The following is a 20,833-nucleotide window of genomic DNA, read 5'->3' on the forward strand; positions in this document are numbered from 1 at the left end:
CGGGCCTGGTCTGTGTTGTACCCTGCACCCTGCTTAACGCATCTGCCATATCCGAAGTTGTGCTGAGCGCATGCTAATGTTTCGTGTCCAGTGCAATGGATGGGATGGGATTTCACATAAGTCTGCCACCCATGGCCACTCATGGTTGAGCAACTGAGGGAGTTGACTTTGACGAACCCGAGGGTTTTGGAGTTGGAACTACATCAAAGGTCTGTGCTGCTCACACACTCTGCTCAACACATGATATGTTTAGTGCCAGCAGTGTGGAGACGTCGCACAACAGCCGTTGTTCCAGCAGGTACAGGCGTTGTAGGAGTGCATAGAGGCTAGCAGCGGCAACTATACACTTTGAAAACTATCCGCACAAGCGCCACACTTTCACCAGTAGCTCAGGAACATTGGGGTACCTTTTTCAAAAGATTAGCAGCAATGAGTTAAAAACGTGGCCCAGGCATGGAATATGTTGCAGGCTGCCAAGCTACAGAGCCAATCCCAGGTTACGGCCATTATCACACATGACAACATGCCTGGGCCCAGGTGCAGTGGCAAAAACCACATTGCCGTCTCATCGAGGATGGCATGACTCACTTTGTAGGCAGTGTGCTGTCTGGCCCCCAAGCTGATGAGCTTCAGCACGGCCCGCTGACGTCTCCCCACACCAGTGTTGCAGCGTTTCCAGCTCGTAGCTGGGGTCAATTTAACAGCGGAGGAGGGTGGTGTTTCAGCCCTCCTCCCAGGAATGTTGTGTGGGGAGACAAGTCAGGCCACCACATTTTGCGACCCGGTCCACGCCTCAACTACATTCAACCACTGTGCCCAAATTGAAAGGTAGCGTCCCTGTCCGCATGCACTTGTCCATTCGTAACTGGTCACATGGAACTTTAGGGCTAAGCGCTGAATTTAGGGACCGCCTCATGTTTGGGGGAAAGTGCTGGTGTGGACGGCACAGTGCGGTGGCGCAGTAGACACTCTGCCCAAAAAGGGCAGAGTGTCCCTCAGCCGGGATTCCAACATCTCCTGGGCCAGATTTCTTGAGATGAGGCCGTTGAAGCCTTGGGCATGTGGGTGGGTTGCGCTGTACTTTAGCATGAAATGAAAGGCTTGGGAGATGGGGAGTTGCTGGGAAGAGGCGCATGATGGCGCGGGCAAAAGGAGAAATGGCAGGAAAAGGTGAGGATAAGGGTGAACTCCCCAAAGTGTCAGAGGCAGATGTGGAGGTGTCCTGGCTCCTGGTCTGGACTGCAGCGCCAGCCCTGTCAACAGTGGAAGAGGCAGTGGCCGCCAGGCCAAACGACGATTATCCTGCGCTTGCTCTCACCCACTGAGCCCAGGGCTTGCCTTCCAAATGATGGCACCCGCAAGAGGTGGTGAGATTCCTCTCCGCAGATCTCCAAACCATCTTGGACTTGCAAATTGCACTAAATTTGTCATGTAACTGACATGTATATGATGAGTCTATCCATTGTCTGTTCATTTTGGTGAAAGTCAGCCTGTCAGCTGACAGACAGCTGTGCTTGTCAGTGATTGTTAAATAGCCATGAATTAACGGAGGAAGGCTGGCTCGCCACTGTTAAATATCTTGTATTTGCCGGTGAGACTTGTATCCACTGTTAAATATCCGTACCTAGCCTTGAAATTGTGGGATAGACTTGTGTCACGTGTTGAAGGCCTTATCCACGATAGGAAGAAGTCAGCTTGTTATAAAACAGTGTAGAGGTTTATTAATATCTTGAAGGAAAACACAGGAACAGGGAAAATGTCCAAATAACACAAATATCAGTCAATTGTCAATAGCTTACATCTTCAGAGAAGTTAAATCATCTGGATATCTTGTAGTTACAGCTTGGTTCATGCTTGTCATCTGGTTGGTGGACTTGGGATATTCACGACATCTTGTCCAGGATGACAGAGAGGGATGGCAGACAGACCTGCCATAGATTCCCCATGGATCCCCCTCATGGATGACGACGACGACGTGTGTGTCTGTCACTCATTTATATTCATGAGAGTGGGTGTTACCTTCCATGTTACAGCTATGTAGGGAGATTTCTAAAATGGTGTACTCTAACCGCACCCATGTACCCAAAATACAACAGATATGATGTCAGTAGAGTGTTAACCCCATGTCTGCTAGAGAATATTGTAAATATATAATATTTAACATTTCCCCCTTTTGAGAGTGAAATATCTGTTTGAACTCTCAAGATATACCATACAACAATATTCATACAATTAGATTATATCTTCTTTCTTCTTTGCTGGAACTTAATTTTCATTAATTGTCCATATAACAATAATTTCATCAATTTGCAATAAATTTTGTCATTAATAAATATTATGGTATGTTATGGTAAACTGTGATCAAAGATGAAAACAATTTGATCCACTATCTAACCTACACCTGATGACGGCTCTTCTTTCATCGTCTGGTCTTCTGGTCATCTCTTCTTCCATCATAATAGAAGGCTTATTACCACAAATGTAGTTCTTGACTTAAAGTCCTTTAGATTTCCTCCGTGTTGTGCAGATATTATAACATTGTCCATTAAAGTTCATATTATGAAGATATTGATATAACAACAAAGTCCATATGTTTCACTTCACCAAGACATAGACTGTAGAGGAGTTTCCTTTGGTAATTACCTTGACCACCTGTCACTGTAGAACAACAATGTGACACTTCTGGAGCAATACTGCAAAAGCAAGGCAAGTGTGAATTCTGACATCATCCCTGCTGCCTGTCAGTAAGGTTCAGTCCTGGAATCTCAGTCTCATGGATACACAATATCTGTGTTCGGGTTTTATCATTCACAACCCTTTTGCTCACCAAACAACTTGAAGTCTTGAAATAGAGAAGATTCCACCAAACATTGATGTGGACGTCTTTATATCTGTCCAATCATCAGCTGATCAAAGGTTCCAACCTCCAGTAATAATTTTTAAACACAGTCCTTGGCATAAGCTTAAGCATATAGCATCATACCTTCAGATTTTGTCTTTTCCCGCACATCTTCTTCTTGTAACTGTTAAAGTCTTTTTATTAACATTTGATATCAAACTTTATCATAATCTTGGACTTGATTGAAGAAAAGTTTTCTTTCCCTAATAGCTAAGCCAAACTAGGCAATTAACTAAACTATAATATCACAGTGTACCATACCACTCATTTATATATCATACTTCTCTTTACATTTTATCAATATTTATATTTGACTTATTAAAATATTGATATTCAATACATTTATCAAACTATCAGATAATAGTACTTTGGATACAATAATCTATATAAACATCATATATCAACATATATATCTTTATATCTATATGTATGAATATATATGTGTAATTTACTTGTGATGACAAATTGCAACATAACTCTGAAATATAATGTGATTATTAATTACCATTCTATAGACAATCACAATATTTATTCTTTAGTTAGAACTTTTCACCAATTATACTAAACATATGTTCCTATATGAATGTGTTATATTATACTTAATCATACATTTTCTAAAGTTTAATCACTTTATTTCCTTTTTAATAAGATATTATTTTATTTTAAACATTCATTTATTAAATATCATTGTGTTCTTTATCTGAGACACAATATTAACCTTTATTCATAAAAACGTATGTGCCTAAAGTTTCCTCTTAACACCTCGTCTCTTCACAGATTCCTGTGACCTTCTTAACCTTTCAGATACCTCCAATACCAAGAATAGAGACAACACTTGTGTCAACACACTCTTGTCTCTGTCTTAAACTTAACTGTATATATTCTTGTGTACTGGCTGTATATGAATACCATATATATGAAATAAGTATATAAACATAAACTTTTCAAAATATGTCACATCCTATAATCAGAAGTTTGAAGAATAAACCAGAGACTATCTCTCTTGATATCCCATATCCTTTGATGATATTATGCTTCTCCTTTCATGAAGATGATTAGCTTATCTCATTTGCATATAAGACATATTTTTCCCAATGTTTGTTTTCCCAATGTTTGTTTTCCCAATGTTTGTAGATGTTGATGTGTGTAAGTGTATGCAAGTGTGTGTGTACATGTAAGAATACATAATGAATAATAATACAATAAATCAATACTGCAATACTGGCTATAGCTAACTAGATTTTCCCACCATAACTAATATATTTATTATCCCATGATCCAATTACCACAATAAACCTTTATTATTTGTCAGGTTTGAACAAATATATTGAAGATTATCTGTATCTTCTCAAAAGCTACTTTTTCCTACAGAATGTTCACCTAAAATAACTTTGCTTTGTAGTGCAGCTGTCACCTTTTCTCTCAGCTCATGTGACTTAAACACTTGGTTTTCCTGTAGGTATAAACATATGAGGTTCCTTTCAATGGATTTCACATATATTTGCTAATTTCCCAATTTAATATAGAGGATCATATAAGATAAAAAATAGAAAGAAATAGAAAAAGAAAATAGAAATAGAAAATAGAAAGAAAATAGACGTCTCTTTGTTGGATATATTTTCCTTTTTTCCTTGTTGGATGCATCCTGATTTTCTTAGGCCTATTTGTGATGTCACAGATCTGTTGTATACACCAGTCGACTCGACACATAACACTTAACACTTATACTGACCAGCCCATCAGGGTCACAGGTCACAATGTGTTGCTGTCAATCAACTGACCACATGAACGAACACTTAATTCACAGTAAGAGCTCCATGCCTAGTTGCATGCCTTTAAACAAAATGGATTATAACTTGAAAATCCTAAAAACATGGACTTTACATGAAACTATTGAAAAACATGCTTAAGGTAAGTTAGGACTTATATCACTTTATCATGCATTGTTATTAGTCACACCACGATAATTTGTTTACTCATTAATAGTTAGACACTCCATGCATTCTTTTGGCTATAAGGAAAGAATGATGAATGAATGGACATCACTGATTGAACTTCTGCATTTTTCCATATATCTATATCTGAAGAGAAAAATAGATAAACTTTGGCAAAAACCAAATTAATACAATATTGATCTTAACCAATGGAAAAGTTTAATAACTTTATGGACTCCTAATACTATTTGATCATATTCATATATTGTACATATATTCATATACATGTCATATATTCATATATTGTATATAACATGCTCCTTCTCTCTCTGCATCTAGAGAGTGGACTATGACGAAAATCTGTCACCACACATGAGACTCTTCTCCTGTGTGTATATATATATACTGTATATAATAATATGATCCATAGTATTATTCACAATAGCATAATTAGGATTATTTATAAACATTATCACATAATCATGTGGATTATACCTGATCATTGGACTTCTCATATAAAAGGGATTTCTCTTTATATAGCCAAATAGTACATAAGTAAATCTCAATAGACAGTCATTCCTTCAGAGATACTTTTAAATTCGACCCCTGACCTTCCTGTCAATCACATCCCACAATAACTCCACCAGGTCATTAGAGAATGCCAAGCTTGCCCTTTTCCTAAGAATATTAGGTAGCTCAAATTCCTCTTGGTTACTGGGAAGATCTGACATTTTGGAGACAACTGGTACATTCCCAGATACATTCTTTTGCAGATACTCAATAGATTTGGTTGGCTGCAATTCTTTAATTTCAGTTAATAATGGAATTTCAATTTGTGGATTTTCTTGCATGGCATATGGTTTATATGCAACATGTAATTTCCTACGTCTCTCATAGATTTTGTCACTTTCCCTCCTATAAATAGGGGACACTTTAACATGATTTGACAGATGTCTCTTAATAGGCTTTGCTTTTTGCTTTGGACATACTCGATTTACATTTGACATATGTTTCTGATGTCTTCTGGCCATGTCCAATAAACTAGCAGCTTCAAATAAAGTCTTCTTATCTGACGCACTGGCAAGGGTGAGTGCATCCAAGAATTTGAACTTTTTAACAAAACTTTTCACCATAGATGAAGAGTTCACCTTTTGAATGACAGTTTTGTATGTTCTCTCAAATTTAGACATGAATGCATATGTACATTCTTTTCTGCCAATCTTTATCTCATTCAGTATATCAGGTGTTGGCATGCTGTCACCTCTAGTGCACCAGATTAGTTTCTTTAATCTCTCCACATCACTGTCTTTTAACCATTCATTTGACTCATTATCATAAGACATTTTTGCAGACAAACGTTCTGTAAAATCAATAGGAAGCCATAATTTAAACAGTTTATTTCTCTGTTCAATATTTAGATCAAATTTCTCTGCATGGCTTTCAAAAATTTCTGAGTTTCTACACACATGGATCTTTACATCATATGTGGGAATGGCTTTACTCAGATTGATCAAATATTCCTGCGATTTTAATTTCAATTTAGTTTCTTGTATCATTTGTTCCTCACCATCTATGGCCATTACTGCCACATGGTGCTCTTTATCAACATATTGAGATTTCTCATCTGTCTGAACAGATTTATGCATACTATTACTTAATTTCTTTTCTGTTACCATGTCATTAAAAATCTTTACCAAAGAAGCTATATTCCTAAATACCTGCTTCTCTTTTTTAGCACAAATTCTATTTTCAATCTTAGAATTTGCCTGTTCACATTGTGTATACAAATCTTGCCATACACTTACTAAATTGTCACTAGACACAATTTTAAACTCAACGTTACATTTCTTAGACAATGACTCTAATTTTTCCATACTTTAAAAGTAAAATCTTTACTCACCACTGTAGAAAGCTTCACCTTTAGCTTGTCCTTGGAACAGCTGGTCCCTGTCATCAGAACGTCTCAGTACGTCTGGCACTTGTGGTCCTTCTGTGTTTCCTCACTGGCTTTCCTCACACAGGCTTCCGTATCATATAACACGTGCAACAGTCATCTGTATCTCACCAATATAAGTTCTTTTTCAAAGTCTTCCTGAATCTTGCAATTCATACAACTTGCAAAATACTCCTCTCTTCCCCCTTAATTGCAAGTGAACGGAACGAGAAAAACAGGAAAAAAAACGACCGTGCTGGCTCGCCACTGTTAAATAGCCATGAATTAACGGAGGAAGGCTGGCTCGCCACTGTTAAATATCTTGTATTTGCCGGTGAGACTTGTATCCACTGTTAAATATCCGTACCTAGCCTTGAAATTGTGGGATAGACTTGTGTCACGTGTTGAAGGCCTTATCCACGATAGGAAGAAGTCAGCTTGTTATAAAACAGTGTAGAGGTTTATTAATATCTTGAAGGAAAACACAGGAACAGGGAAAATGTCCAAATAACACAAATATCAGTCAATTGTCAATAGCTTACATCTTCAGAGAAGTTAAATCATCTGGATATCTTGTAGTTACAGCTTGGTTCATGCTTGTCATCTGGTTGGTGGACTTGGGATATTCACGACATCTTGTCCAGGATGACAGAGAGGGATGGCAGACAGACCTGCCATAGATTCCCCATGGATCCCCCTCATGGATGACGACGACGACGTGTGTGTCTGTCACTCATTTATATTCATGAGAGTGGGTGTTACCTTCCATGTTACAGCTATGTAGGGAGATTTCTAAAATGGTGTACTCTAACCGCACCCATGTACCCAAAATACAACAGATATGATGTCAGTAGAGTGTTAACCCCATGTCTGCTAGAGAATATTGTAAATATATAATATTTAACAGTGATGATGTCACCGGCTGCTTGTACCCCCAGTTTTTGCTGCTTAGCTTGCCTCCACATCCACACTGCTTTTGCCCCTACACATCACCCCTATCCATGCCTGTGCCTCTAGCCATAAGTCTGCCACCCATGGAAACTCATGGTGCAGAAAGTGAGGGAGCTGACTCTGAGGAACCCTTGGGTTTTGTAGCTGGTACTCCATCAAAGGTCTCTGCTGCTCACACACCCTGCTGAACATACGGTATCTAGGGTTAGAGCGTGTGGTGACCTCGCACAACAGTAGGTGCTTCAGGCAGATGTAGGCCTTGCTGGAGTGTATTGCGGCTAGCTCCAGGTACTGTAGACTTGGGAAAGTGGGTGTCCAAGTGCCGCACTTTCACCCTTAGCTCAGCTAATTTGGGGTATGTTTTTAAAAATCATTGCACCACTACATTGAACATGTGGGCCAGGCATGGAACGTGTTGGAGGCTGGCAAGCTCCAGAGCCCTCCAACAAGCTAAAAAACCTGGCCCCAGGGGCAGCGGGGATAAACAAATTGCCATCTCATCCAGGATGGCATCCCTGACCTCAGAGGCAGTGTGCTGTCCGTCTCCCAAGCTGATGAGCTTCAGCCCAGCCTGCTGACGTCTCCCCACACCAGTGTTGCAGCGTTTTCAGCTCGTAGCTGGGGTCAATCTAACAGCGGAGGAGGAGGAGGGTGGTGTTTCAGCCCTCCTCCCAGGAATGTTTTGTGGGGAAACAAGTCAGGAAAATTCTTGAAACGGGAGAGTTTTGCATCTTTGCCCTTGCTGCCTATGGACATCCCTTTGCCTCTAGCCACCATTTTCCCTGCTTTGCTTGCCTCCACATCCACACTGCTTTTGCCCCTAGACATCACCCCAGTCCATGCCTTAGCTTGTACCCCCAGTTTTTCCTGCTTAGCTTGCCTCCACATCCACACTGCTTTTGCCCCTAGACATCACCCCAGTCCATGCCTTAGCTTGTACCCCCAGTTTTTCCTGCTTAGCTTGCCTCCACATCCACACTGCTTTTGCCCCTAGACATCATCCCTATCCATGCCTCTTCCCCTAGCCATAACTCTGCCACCCCTGGAAACTCATGGTGCAGAAACTTTGGTTGCTGACTTTGAGGAACCCTTGGGTTTTGTAGATGGAACTCCATCAAAGGTCTGTGCAGCTCACACACCCTGCTCAAGATATGGTATTGTAGGGTTTCAGCGTGTGTGAATGACGGACAACAGCCTGTGTTTGGACAGATGTAGGCCTTGCTAGAGTGTTTTTAGGCTAGCAGCGACTCCTGTGCACTTGCAAAAGTGGGCGCACAAGCGCCGCATTTTCAACAGTAGCTTCGGTACATTTGGGTATGTTTTTAAAAAACTTTGCACCACTAGGTTAGACGTGGGCCAAACATGGAACGTGTTGGAGGCTGGCAAGCTCCAGAGCCGCTACCAGGTTCCAGCCATTATCACAGGCGTAAAAATGCCAGGCCCCAGGTGTAGCAGGGAAAAAAAAAATGCCATCTCAGCCAGGATGGCATCCCTGACCTCGGAGGCACTGTGCTGTCTGTCCCCCAAGCTGATGAGCTTCAGCACCGCCTGCTGACGTCTCCCCACACCAGTGTTTTAGCGTTTGCCGCTAGTAGCTGTGTTGGAGGTTGCAGCGTCGTAGGGTTTCAGTCTACTCCTGCCATGAATTTTGGCCTGGGAGAGGAGATAGGCCACCCCAGTTTGCACCCGGGGAACAGACTCCACCACATTCACCCTGCCTGTCATTAAAGATAAGCACTGCAGCATCCCTGACCACAGGCGCTTGTCCAAGTGTCGGTGGTCAAGTGGACCTTGCAGCAAAGCGCGGAACTAAGGGCCCACCTGATGTTGAGTGACACGTGCTGGTGCAAGGCGGGGACGCCACACCGGGAGAAGTTGAGACGGCTAGGGACGGCATAGTGAGGTGCCACAGTTGTTCTGGGAAGATTGGGAATTTTGGGTGGAAGGAGGACAAGACTGTTGGGTAAGAGGAGGTAGAGGCTGCCTGGCTGGTGGACAATGTGCTTTAAGCGTTATCCGACAGCCATTGCAAGACCTGTTCCTGGTTCTCGGGCCTACTAATCTTTGTACCATTCAGCCTAGTTAATGTGGAACTTTTGTGCAAAGCGCAGAACTTAGGGCCCGCCTGATGTTAAGGGACACACGCTGGTACAAGGCTCAACTCACCCTAAGTGCCAAAAACACTGCTGGTGCAAGGCTCTACTCATGCCAAGGGCCTCAATCTCTGCTGGTAGCTCAGCTTAAGGTCATGTAACTTTGTTTGGAAGGGCTCATGTTAAGGGCTAGAAAAGTGAATTTTGGAAGGTCTTACCACATCACACACACACACACACACACACACACACACACACACACACACACACACTCAAAATGACAGTTAAGGGTGAGGGCTTTTGGAATTCCCATTGCCTATTCCATTTGTGGTTGTCATGGGGAACGTGATTTAAAGGGGTGGTTGTTACTGTTTGTTGAGCTTAAATTGGGGTTTGTGTCCATCCATTTGGGGAGTAAAGAAGGTTTCCAGGTATTTTCCCACTTTGATTGAGGTTTTTTTGAATGTGGAAAGTGTGTAGTTGTTAGGCAGTGATGTTGGGGTAATAGAGGGTCTTTGGTGTGTTAGATGCCCCCAGACATGCTTCCCCTGCTGTCCCAGTGTCATTCCAGAGGTGTTGGCATCATTTCCTGGGGTGTCATAGTGGACTTGGTGACCCTCCAGACACGGATTTGGGTTTCCCCCTTAACGAGTATCTGTTCCCCATAGACTATAATGGGGTTCAAAACCCATTCGAACACACGAACATTGAGCGGCTGTTCGAATCGAATTTCGAACCTCGAACATTTTAGTGTTCGCTCATCTCTAATAATAAAAAGAAACAAGAGTTTTTCCAGGTTTTCCAAATGAAGCCCCCGAGTTACACCAGGTCTGAATATTGCCCCTGACTACAAAGTACTGATGTCCCAAATATCTGAAAAATGTGAAGTAAAATCTCCAGACCTCTCGTCCTATAATGATAATGCAAATACTGTAAAATAGCTTTTAATTGCACAGAAATGCTTTATGGAGCACAATGGCAGCAGGAACCCAGGATGTGCACCAGCAGCCTGCACAACAGAGTCTCCTCTACAGGGAGTCTCCATCACATGCCCACCCTGGGATCTAAAGATTGACAGCCCCATGGTGCCACAAATGACCTTCCAGGCTCAGTGCCAGGGCTTGCTAGGTGCTGGTTCAATTTGCCACTTTGTTGCCTTCAAACACGGAAACAGAATTTAGTCGCTGATTTCTTACAGCAAGGAAATAAAAGGGAAAATATTACAATGAATAAGACCAGAAGAAACATCATCCATTAGAGGTATCAGGAACTCAATCGGGTCCAAAATGCCCCCAAATGTATAATAGTGCAGTGTGGGGGGTCTTTAATAGGAGCAGAAACACATCTACTGTACATGGCCACAAACTGAAGCAATGAAGACTTAATCATCTTTTTATGGAAATGCAAATTACCCTCATGGGTATCGTGGGGGGGGGGGGACACACCAATTTGCCGGATTTGTCTACTGCTGGCCGTGATGCAGCCAGAAGTTAAAAATGATATTCACTGCTAAAGGGGCTGCATGAGCAATTATAGAGGACATTCAGAGCACTTCTAGATATCTGTAGGCAAATCTGGACAACACAGCCCCCGCCCACATGTACTTGAGGCGGGATCGCATATCCATAGAGATATTATCTTTGCATTGTTGTATTTGTTTCTGGCTACAAAGGTATTTTCTGGTTTTATTAAATAGGTGTGACATCTTTGCCTGTCCGGCACAAGAGGCGTGTTTGGCTGTGATTTCTTTCCTTGGGTTCTTCTTGCATTGTCTGAACTCTGTCCTATTCTTTCACCTTGGTAATTGATTTTCCAACACACCCATCTCCTTCACCTTCCCTCTGCTCCCTAATAGTTAATTTCAGTCTTGCCCTGTGATTGAAAGCCTTTCCACCTATCAACTCCGGGGTGGGTTCATTCCTCCCTATTTATTCTAGGCTCACGTTCACATTGGTGCTTGCTATTGCCTTGTGCGTGCTAGCTTCTTCTCTTGCCGTCATTACTTGTATTCTCATTCTTGACCTCTGGCTTTCCGTACTGACTATTCTTTTGGACTTCAATTTGGCACTGCATTGTTCGACTGTTTCCTGACCCTTGGCTAGCTGATTTCCCTTTGTTGTTGTTTCGTCTTGTCTGCGTTTTGTGTATCACATATATAGGAAGGGATCGTCTTCAAGTTGCCGCCTATTATGTAGGATAGGGCCTGGCAATAGGAAGGGACAGTGGGGGACTTCAACTTAGGGCTCACTGTCTCTTATGCCCCGCCCCAGGGTTTCCAGCAGCTACTGGGAAATTTCTGTCCTAGCAATTCCATAACATAAGGACTATTTGGGGCACTAAACCACTCACGGGACCTTATGGACTGATATCTTAGTATCCAAAATAGCTAGGACTAGAATAAAGAACAAAAAACCCTTTATGGGTGAAAGATTGGACATCATGGTGATATTTGGATGTGCAATGGGAGTCATGGCTGAAATCTCTGTGTAGCCTTAGCCTCATATTTGAAGGAGTTTTCTGGGACCTACCCCCAGAACCAGCAGCCCTGGGCTGATAACCTTTAATTGATGTCTTATCCTACGAATAGCTCATTAATTATTTAGCCAAGCAAATCCTTTTAATCCATATGTACAATATAAGGTCTGGTTTGTTAATAGACACTTTATATTTTGGTACAATGTCAGCCTTTTTTGTTAGATGCGGTTGCGTCATTCACTGCATTATATACTGTACAGATTTTTTTGGGTTCTCGTTTGTCACATTTTATGTTCTAGATTTGAGGATTATCACGTAATGAATGTATCATCTCTACCGCAGGTCCTTGTACTTTATAAACGCTCTACATCAGCACCATCATCGTCTCACAGATTCATTACCTATTATAAAATCAAAAGACTCTTAACTATAACAAAATATGTTCGCACTTCTCTATAATTATTCTGCCCCCCTGCAGTGACACTACTAATATATTCTCACAGATCCAGTTTTATGATTTGGAAATTGAACACAGACAAAACTGGAGAAATGTTATACTGTTCTCCTGCGGAGCTGGCGGTAGTATTACTTAGTTATGTGTAGGATAGGTTATCAAGTTGTACCTCTAATGACACTTGAATATTTGATAAGTGTTAGATCACTAGGGGTATGGCAAGGCACCATAGATGTGAATGGAGCACCTGTCTTCCATTCACATGCAACCAGTGGCGTAACTAGGAATGGCGGGGCCCCGTGGCGAACTTTTGACATGGGGCCCCCTCCAAGAGGGGTACATGGGTGTGCAGGCTGTTTGTGAATAAGAGGGTGACGTGGGGTGCAGGGTGTGTATAAGCAAGAGAGGAAATGCGGGTGAAGGCTGTGTGCGAGCAAGAGGGTGATTTGGAGGGGGAAACCCCCCCCCATTACACCACACTCTTGCTCACCCACCGCCTGCACCCCCATTCCCCCTTCTTTCTCACACACAGCCTGCGCCCCCAGGTCACCCTCTTTGCTCACACACAGTCTGCACACCTATGTACCCCTCTTACTCACACACAGCCTACACCACCCATTCCCTCCTCTTGCTCACATAGGGCAGAATGGGGGGTGCAGAATGTGAGTAGGAGGGGTACATAGGTGTGCAGGCAGAATGTGAGAAAGGAAGGAATGGGGGTGCAGACTTTCTCACACACAGCCTGCACACCCATGTACCCCTCTTCCTCACAGCCTATAACCCATCCCCCCCCCCCCCATTATACACTGACCTGTACAATCCAGGTAGCTCCGCCCACAAAAGACACTGAGTCTATGTTAGTAGATTAAAGGACCTTTGATGACGTCATGATTCCGCAATGTGGGGCCTCAGCCTTATACTTTTCCCTCCAACTCAACACACTCCTGGATTTGGCTCAAAGACAAAATCTGCCACAAAAAAGCTGCTTTTCCAAAACGTGGGGCTTTAACCTAACTTAGTATTGCAATTGCACCTCACTTTAGTATCCCTATTGCACCTCCTTTTAGTATCCCCATTGCACCTAGCTTTATTTGCATTCCTATCGCACCTCACCTTAGTGTCCATATTGTGCTTCACCTACAGTAATGCCCACGTTGCACCATTCATAACCTTTTGCATCAAGTGTCCCTTATACACCTTACGTTAAGCACATTGGGTACTAATGTCACGCACATGTGGTTATTCATTTATTTACCCTATATGCCACACTCTTATATAGTGGGTCCAATAGCTGCTGAGAACAAAGATGCCAGTCATTTTCTTATATGAATTTAGGGAAGAGATTTTCCTTTATGAATATAGCCATATTTAGATTTGTAGACACTAAAAAGTAGAACATTTTCCAATATAAGTAATTAAAATCTTTTTAGAGTTTTAAATATTGTCCCTAATCATCTTAGCGGTAATATGATTAATTACAATGTATTGAATCATATGGAGAGAATGTAACTACTGCAGGAAACAAATACTGTAACTATGTCTTACTGAAATCGTGGCTGTCATGCAATCGCTTCCTCCTTGTGGCTGAGATCATCACAGTGTGATCAGTGTGTCATTGCTGTGTGTACTGAATAATACACAAGAATAGGACATTACAAAGAAGACTTTATTTTACATATTGGAACAATTATACAATTGGTGGTGAATGTGACCATGTACAGTAAGTATGTCAGTGCATTCTATCACTTATGGAGGCTTGGGGAGGACTGACCAGGAATTTATGTTTTTAACACAATTTTACAATATTTTTAAAATCACTGCTTTTCTAATGTCTGGATATACTTCATTATTTTTCAGGATTGAAGAAGGAGACCCAGAAAGATCCAGAAGCTATAAAGCCAGCAATTTCATCTCCGAAAAAGCAAGTGACCAAGGTGCACTCTCCAGGTAGAGTATCTGAGTAAATGGCTAAAACAGAGATGGGAAAAATATCTGGATAGTTTAGAATGTATATGCCTTGTCTTATCTATGTATTATGTATCATCATCAATGTACCCCAAGAAATCACTCATTTTGCCTTGACACCTACTGCATTACCAGCAACTGCATAAAATTGCACCCTTCATTTCCCCCTAAATGAGTATTTATCCCTCCTAACCCTTGTCTTAGCATTGGGCTAAAGATTCCAGTGTGCCCCTGTATGGTATGTCAGATATGCCAGCATAGATACCGGTATACTGACCAGCACAAAAGGAAGAAAAATGCAGGAATGATAATGGTTTAAAGAGCATATGATGTTTCATTTTTTATATAATTGAATAGTTCAGGCAAGTATTTAAAAAAAAACTTTGTAATATATATTATCTGAAGAAAATAATTCTATCCCCTCTTATCAGCTCCTCTCCTGTCTGCTAAACTGCTCGATTCACTGCTCAGACAGGCTGCAGTTCATGGAGGAGAAAGAGGAGGGGAAGGAGGAAGAGGAGTTTTATTTACATATATATTGCTCAATACTGCTAAAGCCTGCTAAAAAAAAAACTGCTATAAATATGCTGAACACTTCACTATATGTCCCTCCTCCTCAGTGGCATAACTAGGAATGGCTGTGCCCCAAGGTGAAAATTTAACATGGACCTCCCCCCTTCCCACACAAACTGCATTCCTGCACACACTATTATGCCCCATAGTGGCTCCTACATGTAATATTATGCGCCATAGTAGCCCCAGTACACAGTATTATGCTCATAGTGGCCCCTTCCCACAGTGTTATGTGTCATAGTGGCCCCTGCACACAGTATTATGCCCCATTGTGGACCACCCATGAACAATTAGTATACTCTGGGGTCTTTTCAGACCCCACAGTATAATGATTGAAGACCCAGGGAAGTATACAAACATAAAAAAACAATGTTACTTACCTTTCCCTGGCTCCGGCACACTCCCCGCTACTTTCAGCCATCTTAAATGTTAGACCAGACATCAAGTGAGCCAGGCAGTCATTACTATGCACAATGGCCCACATTATGTCTGGGACATCACCAGACAGGCCCTCAGGCTGTTGAAGCGAAGGAGAGATAAGTAACAGTACTTTTCTGCTCCCTCATCTCCCCTGGTCCCCTCCAATCATTATACTTTGGCCTCACTTGCCGATCCTTGCTCCTGCTCACAGCCGCCTCCGCTTCCGCAGAAGGGGAAGCGCAGGCAGCCGAGAGCAGGAGTGGGGATCAGTAAGTCAATAGGGCTCGTTACTTGCAGGAATTGCTCCAGCAGGTAACAGCCTAATAAAAAAAAAAATCAGGGGACCACCGGGCCCCCTAATGTTCTGGGCCCTGTGGCAGCAGCTACACCAGTATTTATACTACTGCTCCTCCTCCATTCTCCATAATCTTCTTTGTAACCTGATCAGGAATGGCAGATCTGGGAGTGAATTGAGCTGCTACGCAGACAGGAGAGGGTGGCAGATAACAGCAGGTAGGGGCACCTTTTTGTGATCAAATATATTACTAAGATTCTTATATTCAACTGAATTAACAACAAATGGAAATAACAACAATTATTCTTTAATGTTTATAAAGGACTAGCATCTGCCCGCGACTTTGTCTGCCTGTTGTTGTTGGCAATGATCCGCTTATATTTAGGCAATTGTTGTTGTCGATGATACGCCTGTTCCCGCGTCTGAGCTCTGCTACATTGCTGCATGTGTGCAGCATGCCCAGCTGTATATACATCTCTGCATATGGAGAGTCTATTGAGCTGTGCTACAGTGCGGTCTAAGCTGTTCTATATCTGGCCATTTAGATTACAGGGGTGTTCTTATGTCTGTGTCTGAGCAGCTTCTGTGTTTGAAATGGCTGAACGGATGTGGCAGAAATTTGCCACAGTTTCATCCGCCTACTCCTGCATCTCGGCTCAGCTACATCACTGCATATGCGAAGGATACCCAGCTGTATGTACATGTTTGCATATGGAGAGCCTACTGAGCTGTGCTACAGCGTTGCATAAGCTCTGCTACATCCGGCAATTTTGATTACAGGGTTTTGGTTATGTGATTGTGTGAGCTGCTTCTGTGTTAGAAAGGGCTGAACGGATGTTGCTGAACTTTGCCACAGTTCTACCCCCTCCTCCATCAGAGGATGAACAGCACATTCCCTGTCATACTCACAGAAACTCGACACCCGATATACTCCTCTTGCCCACACACAGCCTGCATTTTAAGTACTCTCCTGATCTTCCATGAGACTCCATTTCCTGCAGCTTTCATACTGTCCAGGTTCCTCCGATATAGCTCTACCCACAAAATAGCATATAGCTCCACCCACAAAATAGTGTGATCCTATCAAAGAACGGCTCAAGGACCTGTGATGATGTCATCACGGGTCCTATAGTGTACTCTGAAATTAAATTTGTTCATTGCGGTTGTGAAGTTATGTAATTTACCTGGATAAAAAGTAGCCTATGTTTTAATTGGGGTTCCAATCTATGTATGTGGCATATTTCAGCCAAATCCGTTCAGCCGTTTTTGCGTGATTGAGGAACAAACATCCAAACATCCAAACACACAAACTCTAATGTTAGTAGGATATACAGTTAGAAGGGCTCCATCCTTTAGCACCATTCTCTACTATCAAGAGCTTCTCTCCATCTTAAACAATCAGGCATTACAAAATTCAGCTCATTGATATGAATAGAAAGTATGTAATACCTCAATTCTACTGTGGGGGTGCTGTAGGGAAACTGAATAGTTATTTGTGACAGATTTTTGCAGATCATGAGGTTTTTTTCTACTTTGCATATTTGTTGAAATTCATTTTAGTGAAACTTTCCTAGGTCTAGGTATAAACATTGCTGTCGAGTTCTTGAAAGGCTTTACTTTACTTCTGCGGTAAGAGTGTCATTATCACTTCAGTCTGACAAGTGGAATAAAGAAGCTGCTGGGACCTGAGCTTTATCTGCACTGAAGTTTTCATATAAAAAATTTACACTGACATTTTGAGGATGACACTTAGCATAATGAATTATACCCAAAACAAACAGAGCGATGACCATCTGTGCCACTGTCAGTCTCCTCAATGTGGCAGATGTTTTATTCTACCTAGCAACTGCAGATCCACTATACAGAACCATAGATGTAAACGCCTAAAATACTAGTCTATAAAACAAGGCGCTAAACATTTCAGCTTTTAATGTGTTAGGTTCACTATGAATATTCATCTTCTCTTAACCCTTTATAGGCTTCAAGTTCAAAACGCTTTTTACATTTCCCCTTACAATACACATTTCATTTATAACAGCAAATATAGATAGAAAAATGCTTAAAGGGGTTTTCCGGGCAAAAAATCTTTCTTTAAAAAAAAGGTCTGTTAGTGCTATTAATAGGTTAATAAGAGCACCCAAATACCTTTAACAGTGTTTTGAGTGATTTCTGGGTTTCTCTGGGAGCTCCTGGCCTCTTCTGCATTTGTTTACAATGTGTAGCTTCCTCTTCTTTTATCCTACAACTACCTTGATGCATTGCTCTTCACTCAGACCTGACACTATTGCCTCCTCTTATTCGGTCAAACCGCTTGTTCCCCTAGCTAGCCCACCCACTAGTACCCCTTCTTAACTATCTAACTAACTAACTAACAAAGCCCACCCCCCACCCCATCATACTTACCTGTAGACTTCCCATGTCAACAAGATCCAGACAGGAGGACAAGTAAGTATAATGGGGTGTGTGGATGTCAGAATTGGTGACATTCCATTCTGGAAATGGAAAAACGGAACGTCACCGGAAAATCTGAAAATAAGCAAGGGCCGTCCGGCAATCTGGGTAAAATACATTTTTTTTTTTGTAAAAGACAAATGTCTTATAGATGCAGTTCCCACCTCTAGGACCCACACCTAATGAATCATGAGTACAGATGTTAGGAGCCCATGGATGATGTGAATGGAGAGGTGGTTGGGCATGTGTGGCTCTCCATTCACTTCTATGGGACGTCTTAAAACAGTCAAGCAGCTTACTCGCCTGTCAGAACTCATGGATGAACGGTGAAAGATATGTAACCGTATCCATTTCACACACAAAAGTCTATGGAGAGGGGAGCAGAGAGAATGCTGATAACTGATTTATTGCCTCTGCCATGATAAAGTCTTCACCTAAAATAGCATAGTGTAGCAGCTGCAGCTATCAATGTACCTTTTCCAGCAGCTTCCTCCTCCTCCCCCCCTCCCCTATCCATAGACTAATATGTAAAAAGTAACCCAGTCTGATAAATGGAGAAGGAAACAGATTTCTTAAATAAGATATATTGCAATGTTTCGTATATTCATCTGTACTATTCATTTACGTAGGTTCCCTTTAAAGGGGTATTCCCACGTCGCACACTTACCAGTCTTCACTGCTGTAAAATCTTCTTTCTTCCTGGTTTCTTGCGTCATTTGGTGGGCGGGGTTTCACATGCAACCTGCTGTTTAGTTCCACCCCCAAATTAGTGTGTAGCTCCGCCCAGCGCATAGTGTGATCCTATGGGGCGGCTGAAGGGCCTGTGATGTCATCAAAGGTCCTCAAACAACACTATACGCACAATATTGGACTATGAAGTACAGGCAGGAGCAACTCCATTCTGTGTTACATACAGAGACTGCCTGTCTCTGCCATAATGAACACAATTGAATTAGCTAGCCTGATAACTGGGAGAGCAGAAGACGAGTTCAGAAATGAAAGCAGCTCCTCTCCCCTGTCTGATAGCAGGAAGCTAGGTCACGTGGTGTAGACACAGAAATAGCTAGATACACAGGCTCGCTCCCTGCACTTAGCCCCTCCTCCCTCCCTCCTGAGAGCAGCAGATACATCACTTGACTTTTGAGCAGATAAGTCAGGGCTGTGGCCACAAAGAATTGAATAAAGTAAGATAGTGGACAAACTAAGCAGTTTTGCTGAAGCAATGTATTTAGGAAAAGTCTTACATCCACATTAACAAGCAGTATTGATAGGATCCTTGTGATGGGACAACCCCTTTAACTGTGTGTTCCAGAAGTGAGACCAAAATCTATAAAACGTTTATAGCATATCTGCAGGAAATACCATAAATGTCATGCAAAACCCCTTTAAGTCCTAGAAAAGCTCTGTAAGTTGATGCCAGACTGCAAGGACTTCAATTTTCCTGCCGCTGACTGTCAGACTAGTAGATCAGCCTGCTGCCATATAGTGAAGCTTCCCGACATCGTAGTTCTCCTATCTATATTATAAGACGAGGGAGTGTAATAATTAAAGGATTATCTTATCTTATCTTAATGTCATCTTAAGAAATGAGTAGTGGCATTGATGGGCCACCACTTTATATGTTCTCTAAGGGTGGACATTAGAGATGAGCGAGTACTGTTTGGATCAGCCGATCTGAACAGTATGCTCCATAGAAATGAATGGATGCACCTGGTACTTCCGCTTTGACGGCGGCCGGCCGCTTAACCCCCCGCGTGCCGGCTACGTCCATTCATTTCTATGCGAGCGTGCTGTTCGGATCGGCTGATCCGAACAGTACTCGCTCATCTCTAGTGGACATTACATCTATACTGGGTTTGTGCACGACCTAAAAGACCACTTTTCGGCTGCTGTCTTCACTACACGGTCCCATATTATACCAGCTGGCAGGTCTGTAAGTGTCTGTGATAAAGAGGCTGAGTCTAGCGATTGCTATCTTGGATTTCAGCACCTCGTGCTTGGACAGCGCAGTGTAATCTTCCTTCTGCAGTCTTCAGGAGCTTCTTGGCAGGGACAATACTAAATACTGTAACTTCTTTCTTTTCCTTTAGCATTATACTAAGGCCTGAGCCATGTCAGTGATTCTCTGTATCTAAATAGACATTTGCAGTTGTCCTTACCCTAACTTAACCTCTTTAGGTCTGGGTTACTTGGAGTGTAGCTGTTTGCATTGGTTTGATAGTTGTTCTGTTAAGGAGGTTTTTGCTATTAATATCCTCTCCTGGTATCCTTGGTGGGTGCCAGACTTTGCACAGTGGGGGCATTTATCAAGATTGTACAGTATTAGTTGGCCTAATACAGTACTACAAGACACTCTGATAGACCCAGGCTATAATACAACGATGAAATCC

General features: G+C 42.2%; 1 protein-coding gene across 2 annotated transcripts in view; it reads left to right on the forward strand.

Annotated features, from left to right (window-relative positions):
• Nucleotides 1–20,833, forward strand: part of MTUS2 (microtubule associated scaffold protein 2) — a 481,013-nt gene that overhangs the window by 403,059 nt on the left and 57,121 nt on the right. For both annotated transcript variants that reach the window (XM_075265977.1, XM_075265978.1), the window contains exon 6: nucleotides 14,597–14,686. In XM_075265977.1, coding sequence (XP_075122078.1) covers nucleotides 14,597–14,686 — 90 coding nt within the window. The remainder of the gene's footprint in view (nucleotides 1–14,596; nucleotides 14,687–20,833) is intronic.

Source organism: Leptodactylus fuscus, chromosome 2 (genome assembly GCF_031893055.1).
Source record: "Leptodactylus fuscus isolate aLepFus1 chromosome 2, aLepFus1.hap2, whole genome shotgun sequence".
Lineage (NCBI taxonomy): Eukaryota > Metazoa > Chordata > Amphibia > Anura > Leptodactylidae > Leptodactylus > Leptodactylus fuscus.